The sequence below is a fragment of the Bombina bombina genome, chromosome 6 (assembly GCF_027579735.1).
Source record: "Bombina bombina isolate aBomBom1 chromosome 6, aBomBom1.pri, whole genome shotgun sequence".
NCBI lineage: Eukaryota > Metazoa > Chordata > Amphibia > Anura > Bombinatoridae > Bombina > Bombina bombina.
Genome location: NC_069504.1, coordinates 738,436,854 through 738,447,024, shown reverse-complemented (window position 1 = coordinate 738,447,024; position 10,171 = coordinate 738,436,854). Strand labels below are relative to the sequence as shown.

Here is a 10,171-nt window from a genome sequence, read left to right as displayed (position 1 = left end):
GAATTACGAAAGTTTAATTTTGACTAGACTGTCCCTTTAATACTTCCATTTTTTTATATAGTGGTATAAGTTGTAGTAAATGCATGGAATAGCTTAGATATCTTATTATTCGAACATTATGACTTTGGTTAGCTTTGCTGTCTGCAACCCTAGATTACTTTTCTAAATAAGGCAATTGGTGGTTGGAGTTTTGCCATTCAAAAGCAGTTGCAGCAAATGTTATACTTAGCAACGCATCAGAAATGTTTTGTAATTGTAAATGTGTAAAACTTTTCCTTTAAAGGGACAGTCAACACAAAAATAGTTTAAACTTATATCTATAAAGTTGCCATAGATCGTTTTTTACAAATATATCCCAGTGTTTACAGATATTCCGTTTGCAAGTAAAATCACTTTTGCCCCCCGATGCCGTTTGAAAATGTCCGTCTAGCTCCGCCCCTTTTCATCATCCGTGACATCATTAGCTTTTTGTGTTCCCTGTAATTGTTCTAACTTACTCGTAACTGTCTTTCGCGCATGCGCAATGCGCCTATTGTACTATTGCCCAATGTATACATTGGGTTTTTAGAGACAACCGGTAACAACAGCTTTATGACTTAAAGGGGCATTATACACTCATTTTTTCTTTGCATAAATGTTTTGTAGATGATCTATTTATATAGCCCATAAAGTTTTTTTTTTTTAAATAAATGTATAGTTTTGCTTATTTTTAAATAACATTGCTCTGATTTTCAGACTCCTAACCAAGCCCCAAAGTTTTATGTGAATACTGTCAGCTACCTTCTCCAGCTTGCTCCTGTTTGTGTAAAGGGTCTTTTCATATGCAAAAGAAGGGGGAGGGGGGAGTGTCTTATTTCCCATTTGCAGTGGGCTTTCCAGCTATCTCTTCAACAGAGGTAAACTGAGAGCTTCTAAGTAAGTTTTTTAATAGTTTTATACTTGATTTTTATATTTCCCATTTGCAGTGGGCTTTCCAGCTATCTCTTCAACAGAGGTAAACTGAGAGCTTCTAAGTAAGTTTTTTAATAGTTTTATACTGGATTTTTATATCAGTATCTGTGCATCTTATTCTTTATAGTAGTGTCTATTACATGCAGTTATATGAAAATGAGTCTATACTGTCCCTTTAACCTTAACAGTAAATATTCTAGATACATTTTCTATATTCTAGTTGCATTATTAATAAATTGAACCAGTGCACACAAAAACATTGCATAACTTCTTTATTAGAAAATAAAATATTTTTGGACATCTGTAATAGATTTGTCACATAGTGCTGGTTTCTCTATATCTGCCCCCAGCACATTATGGTACAGAAAAAAAGTTTAAAAGGTCCAAAAAAATGTAAACATGAAATATTATCTCCTTTTTTTTTTTTGCACAAGTTTAGCTCTAAGATTCAAAGCAGAAGAAAGAAAGACAGACAGACATACAGACAGACAGACAGACAATGAGTTTATTAAAGGGACAATAGTGTAAAAATAATGCGCTCTATATCATTATGTGTTTAACGTCTTCAAAGGTTAAACGCACACACAAGGTTGTACACCTGGAAATACCCCTTCTGCTCCAGATAAGGATACTGCCAGTAATTGGATCATAAGTATGTAAGGCTATTTCTCATTTGCTCGCCAGCTGTATCCTCAGCTGAAACACAATTTTTGCTGGGTGTATATCCCCATTGCAAGAATTAAACACATAGTAAAAATAAATTAATTTGTCTAAAATGAAATGCTGTAACAAATCAGAGCATTTTATTTTTACAGTAGAATGACCCTTTAAAGGGACACACTTTTTTTTCATGATCCAGATTTAAACAACAAAGCTCTGCTGGAAGTTAGTTTGCTGATTGGTGGATGCACCTATATGCCTCTTCTCACTAGCTCCTGGTAGTACATTGCTTCTCCTTCAACAAAGGATACCAAGATAATGAAGCTAATTTGTATACTAGAAGTAATTTAGTAAGTTGTTTAAAAATATATATTATGTCTGAATCATAAAAGTAAAAAAAAAAGGTTCTATGTCCTTTTACTTCTACATGTGACAATATTTTCGATTGTCTTTCTCTAGAAGGGTTGAGTAATTGTGTCCGTGCTCCCCCCATAAGATTAGGTGAGTTGGTATCTTATTCAGGAATGATATATGTGCCATCATTAGACTTGCTGGAAGTCACTGTGTTCTAGGAAGTGGTGTGGATGACATCAAATGGCATTTGGCTTTTTGCTTGACTCATCTGCGTGGAGATCCAGTAGTTGTTAGATGTCTCTCACGTGCATGCTTCTCACACACAAGCTCGTCACCAGCCCAGAAGTGCCCTCTCATGCGAAGGTTAAGGCCACAGTCTGCGCACACATAGCAACCTGGGTGACGATGACGTCCGTCTGTGATTCTTACGGCCACATCACTATACAAGAAAAGGACACAATATTAGACTCATTTGAGATATGTCACTGTCACACACTGGGAGTGCCAGTGTCACATACATACAGTATATGTCATTGGCACACAAGGTGTGTTGCTGTGACACTCACTAAAAGAATGATGATGTCAGCAGACCTGTTTGTCACACACTATTTATGTGCATATTTTTAAAGGGAGATAAAAGTATACAAGCACAGCTGATTGGTAAATTAAAGGGACCTGGAAGTAAACAGTATGAGTGATGGCTGCACTGGCAAGAATTATTTAATTATAAAAAAAAAGATACATCAGTGCCCTATGTATGTACTTGGTGCAGGATTTAAAGCACTGACTGTTAGGTGTGCTCCGTGCATGGTGCATAGAGAATACTTACTAATTAGCATCTGTGTTAGCGCTTAGATTGAATTTGCACACTTACATGTGATGCAAATTGTGGCATTAAAATTGGTACTTTAGCATTTTTTTTAATGCTTCATTAATTGCTGCTTAAAGGGAAAGTCTACTTGAAAGTTTTAATTGTTTTAAAATATAGATAATCCCTTTATTTCCCATTTCCTAGTTTTACATAACCATTGTTATCTATATGGCACACATGAACTAGCGCTGTCTAACTTTGAAAAAATTTCAACATGCCTTGTGATAAGAAGCGGCTCTTAACTGCTTAGAAATCAGTTTATGAGCCTACCTAGGTTTAGCTTTCAACAAAGAATACCACGAGAACAAAGCAAATTTGACGATAAAAGTAAATTGGACATTTTTTTAAATTTGCATGCCCAACTGAATTATGAAAGTTTAGTTTTGCATAATTAAACTTTTATGAGGAATTAAATCGATTTTGATATCTGCATTTACGTTACCTAGTTATATGAATGATATTCACAGTCACACACTTTACCTGATTCCAGTGTGACACTTCTCACATAATTTCAGTGGAGGTGGTGGGCTACTGACAACAGGTTTCTGAACATTGGGGGATAGTCTGCTAGGTAGTGGTGTTACTACAGCACCTGTAAAACAGCAAACACAAACCTCTAGTAGTTCCAGGCTACGCACACAATGCAATGTCTGGTCCTAATGGAAAACTCCACAAGATTAAAGTCAGTTATTATTTATGCATTCGGAATTAGTCAGCTCATTCAGAAATTGAATTGAAATTGAAGTTAATGCTTAACCCTTTCAGTACTAACGACGGCTCAGTTTTCCACTCAGGTGCTAACGACGGCTCAGAACCGTCGCTAGCACTCTCCCACTTTGAGAGAGATCTGGGGGCTCCCACCTGCTCCTACCCCGGCAATCGGGCCTGTATAGTGACAGGCATCGCTTTTGGGCGGTGACGTCACGCGCAATGACGTAATGACTCACCGCGCAACTTTATTTAAAAATGACAATGACAAGTATAGGGAAAGGCGGCATGCTGCTTAGAAGCCTGTATCTCAGGCATCAAAGCAGCTACAGACACCCACGACCCACCGTTAGAAAGGTAATCGCCTAACCTTTCTAAAGGTGTAAACCTTGGGGATCTTAAAAATATATATATTTCAAAAAATAAAAAAAAACATTAAATCAGCTTAGCACCCAGGTGGAAAAGTTCTTAGCACTCAAAGGGTTAAAAAGCATTTTAAATCTGTCATTTTGTTAAAACAAATGCCTTTTTCAGGCCCAGGATAAACCCCTTGAAAAGCTTCTTTGTTTATCATACTTCCTTTACAGTAATACTGCAACTAACAATGGAATCAGAGCTCTTCTCCTGGCCTGACGTGTGCTGAATTTTAAGCCCCTTCAGATACCAGACCTGAGGTACTTTTTCTTACCAGTAATATTGCTGTTATTTAGGGGACACTCACGTTAGGTTGTTATCTTGAATAAGTTCTCACTCATTGAGTCTGACTTAGGCTTACCTTGAGGGACATGAAACACAGTGATTCAGATAGAGCTTTCAATTTTAAATAACTTTCCTATAAACTTCTGTTATCAAATTTGCACCATTCTCTTGTTGGAGCAGCAATGCATTACCGTGAGCTAGCTGAACATATCTGGTGAGCCAATGAAAAAAAGGCCTATACATTCTGCTACATGTCCGCAAGTTCCGAGTAGTACATTGCTGCTCCTGAAGAGCTTACCTTTGTATGCTTTTCAGCTAAGTATACCAAGCAAACAAAGCACATTAGATAATCAAAGTAAAGGAAGGTTGTTTAAAATGTTATATTTACTTTACTGTCCCTTTAATGATTTGGGGCTCTTGCTTTATTGACAATCACACAACTCTGTAACTTATATTAAATGTGTACATTGCTGATACATGTTACTCATTTACATTTAGCTGACAGGATAGTATGTGCTCACTGGATTCCTTTACGGTGGCCATTTAGGGTCAGATGTAAACAAGCTCTTGCACATATCAGCCAATAACTTCTAAAGGAAAAGCAGGCAAAATGAATAATGAAAGTGGATTACAAAGATGTTTTGTTTTAATTTTGACTTTATTGTCCTTTTAACTTTCATAATTCAGAAAGAACACACATTTTTAAACAGCTTTTTAATTTAATTCTATGATCTAATTTGCTTTGTTCTTTTGTATCCTTTTGTTGAAAATCACATCTAGGTAGACCCAGGAGCAGCAATGCACTACTGGGAGCTAGCTGCTGATTTGTGGCAGCACATATAAGCCTCTTGTCATAGGCTCACCAAAAGGGTAGCAAGAGAACGAAGCACATTTGATAACAGAAGTAAATTGGAGATTTTTTTTTATATAAATGATATGCTCTAGCTGAATCATGAAAGAAAAAAAATGTGTTTCATGCCCCTGTAACTATGAATCATTAGACATTTTATAGGGAAATTTAATTTTAAGTTGTATGTCCCTTTAAGGAACATTCTAATGCAAAAATTATATGGTATAATTTATGACAGCATGACATTTTTGCTTTACTGTGTTCAAGGGGACAGTCTACTCCAGAATTTGTATTGTTTAAAAAGATAGATAATCCCTTTATTATCCATTTTTGCATAACCAACACTGTTATTGTGATATAATTGTTACCTCTGTAATTACCGTGTATCTAAGCCTTTGCAGGCTGCCTCTTATCTCAATTCTAAAGACAGACTTGCATTTTAGCAAATCAGTGCCCTCTCATAAGTAACTACATGGGTGTGAGCACAATGTTATCTATATGGCACACGTGAGCAAACGTCCTCTAGCTGTGGAAAAACTGTCAACTACATTTAGATAAGAGGCAGCCTTCAAGGGCTTAGAAATTAGCATATGAGCCTACCTAGGTTTAGATTTCAACACAGAATATCAAGAGACCAAAGCAAATTTTATGATAAAAGTGAATTGGACAGTTAAATGACATGACCTATCTGAATCATGAAAGTTTAATTTTAATTTTAAGTTTAATTTTGATTAGACAGTGTTGGTTATGCAAATCTGGGAAATGGTAAATAAAGGGATTATCTATATTTTTAAACAATAACATTTTTGGTGTTTACTATCCCTTTAAACTTTCATCATTCAGATAGAGCATACAATTTTAAACAACTTTACAATTTAATTCTATTATCTAATTTGCTTTGATCTTTTGGACTCTTTTATTGAAGAGTAAAACTAGGTAGGCCCATAAGAGCTGAGGAGTGTGCACGTGTCTTTAGTACTCTATGGCAGCAGTGTTTTGCAACATTGTATAACAAAGCTACAAATAATGTTGCTAAACACTGCTGCCATCGAGTATTAAAGACACGTGCACACTCCTGAGCGCTTATCAGCCTACCTAGTTTTACTCTTCAATAAAAGATACTAAAAGGATAAAACAAATATGATAACAGAAGTACATTAGAAAGTTGTTTAAAATTGCTTGCTTGCTCTATCGAATCATGAGTTTAATTTTGACTTTACTGCCCCTTTAAAATAACAAGATACTGCCTAACAGCACATATTGTAACAGTTAAGTCTGTACTTTTTATTATTGTACTGTTGCTTTAATATAAGGAGTGTTTAACCCCTATTAATGCAATTTAAATAATTAGGGGCTAAACACACCAGGTGAGTCGTCTTCATTATACAATGAGCTTCTGATACTTGAGTATTAGATGTGCACAAATATAAATTTCCTCCTAAGAGTTTTAACTTTACCTACTATTTATTATGTTGAAATGTTGCTCTTTTAACTGCATGTAATACAGTAAAAAAATCAAACCTGCTTTTTCCTTGGATTTAAAGAGACATTAACTGTATCTTTATTTCATCAGTGGAGTTGTAAGATTGCTGCAAATGCACTTTGTGTCTCCTATACCTCCAAATTTGTTATATGTGACCCGTCACTCATTTATTTCAGTTTGTGAAGCAGAACCCTGCGGCACACTCTGCTACTCCACTGTGGGGCAGGCAGTATGGTTTCTGATTGGCTGTACCATTTTGCTTTGATGTCAGAGAACAAAAATAGACTTGGGTCATTGAGGTCTGGGCAAGAGGTAAATATGCGCCCATAGGGAGTTAAAAAGCATAGCAAATTAGGAGGTTGAGGATAGACACGCAAAGTCCTGGGACCAACAAAAATACAGTTTAAAGTTGTTGTTTTTTAAGCAAATCAAATTGAGAACTGCAGATTTACGGCTGATGGTAAAATTCTGGAGAGCATAACAAGCAAGGTTTACTACTGAAATATCGTCTTTAAATGCGGCATTGAAGCACAACTCAAACTTCACAGTCTTGGCACTGGCTTCTTAAACCCCTTGGCTTCCAGAGGAACCCACAGTTGATATGTTACAGTCTTCTCTGGTAGCCAAGGGGTTAAGCTGTAACAATCTACAGATACAACTTTAAATGTAATAAAACTACTTATAAATAATAGCCATTGTCAGCATTATTTCGGAGGCAGCATTTTGATTGGATACCATTGGCAACAAATCTGCCATTTTTCTGTTTTTTTTTTCTGGCTAAATGCCAGTGCTCATTCCTGCATGTTTATGTAAATGTCTAGTCACAGCAATGTCTGTGTCCAATAATAGAGTTGTCAGATTAAAAGAAACATTTAAACTCAAAAAGATTCTAATCTACATATTAAAAACCAACAATAACCATGTTAATGTTTTTGCTTAAAGGGACAGTTTACTTGAAAATCATTATTGTTTAAAAAGATAGCTAATCCCTTTATTACCCATTTCCCAGTTTTGCATATTATTATACGTTTTACCTCTGATTACCTGTATCTAAGCCTCTGTAGACTGGCCCTTGTCTCAGTGCTTTTTACAATCTTGCATTTTAGCCAATTACTGCTGGTCCTTGTATAACCCTTATCATTCTCCATGGGGGTGAGCACACTGTTATCTATATTGCACACATGAACTAGCACCGTCTGACTGTAGTGCAAGATTTAAAAAGCTAAAAAAAACAGCACTAAGATAAGAGGTGGCTTTCAGGGGCTTGGATACAAGCAATCTTGGAGCTTATAAAGTAAAATAACATAACAATGTCAGTTATGCAAAGTTGGAGAATGGGTAGTAAAGATGTTATTTATCTTTTTTACAATAAAACAAATCAAGTAGACTGTCCCTTTAAACTGCATTAAACTGTGCGCGATTGATCTCCAGGGATCAATTTCTCATTGACTATTCTATTAATTGTCAGGGATATACCCCCATATGCATAAAAACTTAAAATAGCCTTAATAAACATAAAAAACATTATTTTGTTTAAAATAAAACATTTTAAAATACCAGTTTTATATATAAAACCAACAAAATGTTAATTTTAAAGGGACGGTGTACTGTCAAATTGATTTCCCTTAAAACATTTCCAGTTACTTGTTATACCAGATGCAGTATAACATTTATGGGAAATTGCCCCCTAAGGTTTATTTTTTTTTGTATATGAAATAGCTGTTTTTGATAATTGAACTCACAACCCAAATTAAAAGGGCTGAGCTTACAGGGAAGCCATACTTCATTTTCTTATATCTCTATATTTACACAGTCGTCTACATATCGCTAATTGTATGCACAAATGACAACGCTTAGAATGAACAATTGAAAACAAGTACCTCTCTCTCCCACCCAGTCTGTGTGCTTTTCTTCTGCACATTTTTTGTTTGCATAGCTTTTTTATAACCAGTAGTTATACAGTGACATTTTCAGTAGTTGTAAAGGCAAAATTAGCTATTTCAAATGTCAAAAAATAGATAAATGAGCTATGTGTAAAACAATTTAATACACTCCAGAAGGTAAAATGGAACATTGGGGATACGTTAAAGGAAAGGGGTGGAAACAATCACAGTACACTGTCCCTTTAATGTTCAGATCCTGGTCACTAAGATTTTTGTAAAATCAAATAAAGCATTGTTGGTATTCTGTTTAGAGCTGCTATTGAATTAGCTGACATGGACAGTATGCACTATACTCCAAGCTAATTGCTGGTTCTGTTCCATAGTAGTGGCAATGTCAGTACCAAGCAGTCTCTGTTGTCAGGTCATGATTAGTATCTGTCCTACTAATACCCTCTGAGTTGCTCTCCAGGGCCTCTTGCAGCAGTCTGAAGCTGTTGGACTGTCTCGGAGATGTCTTGGTTTCCTGGTTCCCCTGAAGCATCTTATACACCTCAGAATCTTCATGTGCCCAGCTCATTCTGCCAGCGTAGCTCTCCCACCGCTCTAGAACCGATCACAGGGAGACAGCTAGGACTTAACCAGCACAAAACAACTCAAATCTGTCTCTCTTTCTTTTAGTTTTCTCTGAATGCCAGTAGTTTCCCCTCCTCCTTTTCATTTCCTTTCTGCCAGACTTTAAAACATTCTTTAGGTTCCTTACACTTTGCATGTTTGTGACTTTGTTGTTCCCCCTTTCTTTCTACCACTTTCTCTCATTTCTTTTGCCCCATGTCATCTCTCTCTGACATTCCCACCCTTAAATCTCTCCTTCTTACACACTTAGCAATTTATTTTCCTCAGTCTTAATTTCTTTCATTTTTTTTCTATTTTCCCCCCCCCCCCCCCTCTATCTCCCCCCCCCCCCTCTATCTCCCCCCCCCCCCCATGGATCTATCCTTGTCCCTCCCTCCCCTCAGGCTGTGCATATCTCAGACTCACATGTCAGATTCTTCTCTCTGCCAGTGATGCCCTTTCGTTGTCAGCACTGTGCACTCTCCCTCTTAGTGCTGTCAGGACACCCAGTGTGGTTGTCGCTATTTGCTGACTGTTTGTCACTTGCCTCTTCTTCCTGTATATGGGACACACCTGTGTGAATATCTCTCTCTCTCTCTCTCTGTCCCCGCCTGTCTCTCCCCTCCTCTCATCACACGCACACCTCTCCGCCTTAATGCTCATTCTTCTATAGCTCTGTCAGCTTTTTCCTCTCTTCTGTCACTGTCACTTTCTGAATACAACGGCCTCTCCACTTCTCTCACAAAAGCAACACTTTGTGGGTTGTTACTACATAATAACTCAGCTTAAAAAGTATTTCCTTATTCTTTCTCCCCTCAGGGCCTCACACATCTGTTTTAAGTTAGACCCATATAGGAAATACTACAAATCTGAGAGAAACCAGAAAAGGAAGCATATATTGACATATACTGTATGTTTAGAAAAATAAATAAAAAAAGAATAGACTTGCCTTTAAATGTTTTTCTCGTTATGGTGTTTAAAGGGACATTAAACACTAAATAAATGCTAGATAGAATGATGCATTCAAAGAAAAGATTAGTCTGAGAATAATGCATAGAGGTATTTTTTTAAAGTTTCATTTGCTGTTTAAATATTGGCAA

General features: G+C 36.5%; 1 protein-coding gene across 2 annotated transcripts; it reads right to left on the bottom strand.

Annotated features, from left to right (window-relative positions):
- Positions 1 to 1,206: 1,206 nt before the first annotated feature.
- PDLIM2 (PDZ and LIM domain 2) lies at positions 1,207 to 9,733 on the bottom strand. 2 transcript variants are annotated; one of them, XM_053717974.1, is made up of 5 exons: positions 9,715 to 9,733; positions 9,498 to 9,627; positions 8,910 to 9,062; positions 3,317 to 3,428; positions 1,207 to 2,404 (listed from the first exon to the last, which is right to left on the bottom strand). In XM_053717974.1, exons 3-5 carry the CDS (start codon positions 9,034 to 9,036, stop codon positions 2,230 to 2,232), a joined length of 414 nt encoding a protein of 137 aa, XP_053573949.1. In that variant the 5' UTR covers positions 9,037 to 9,062; positions 9,498 to 9,627; positions 9,715 to 9,733; the 3' UTR covers positions 1,207 to 2,229. The 2 variants fall into 2 exon arrangements, with proteins under 2 accessions (XP_053573949.1, XP_053573948.1); XM_053717973.1 differs by lacking the exon at positions 9,715 to 9,733 and having other exon boundaries at positions 9,498 to 9,660.
- Positions 9,734 to 10,171: the final 438 nt, after the last annotated feature.

What these genes read in the sequence shown, in the direction of transcription:
- PDLIM2 (XM_053717974.1), bottom strand. Translation starts at nt 9,036, where the DNA reads ATGAGCTGGGCACATGAAGATTCTGAGGTGTATAAGATGCTTCAGGGG. An exon ending in CCTGGAGAGCAACTCAGAGG is followed by an intron (nt 3,429 to 8,909) that starts GTATTAGTAGGA and finishes GCTGTTTTACAG; the next exon opens with GTGCTGTAGTAACACCACTA. An exon ending in AAGTGTCACACTGGAATCAG is followed by an intron (nt 2,405 to 3,316) that starts GTAAAGTGTGTG and finishes TTTCTTGTATAG; the next exon opens with TGATGTGGCCGTAAGAATCA.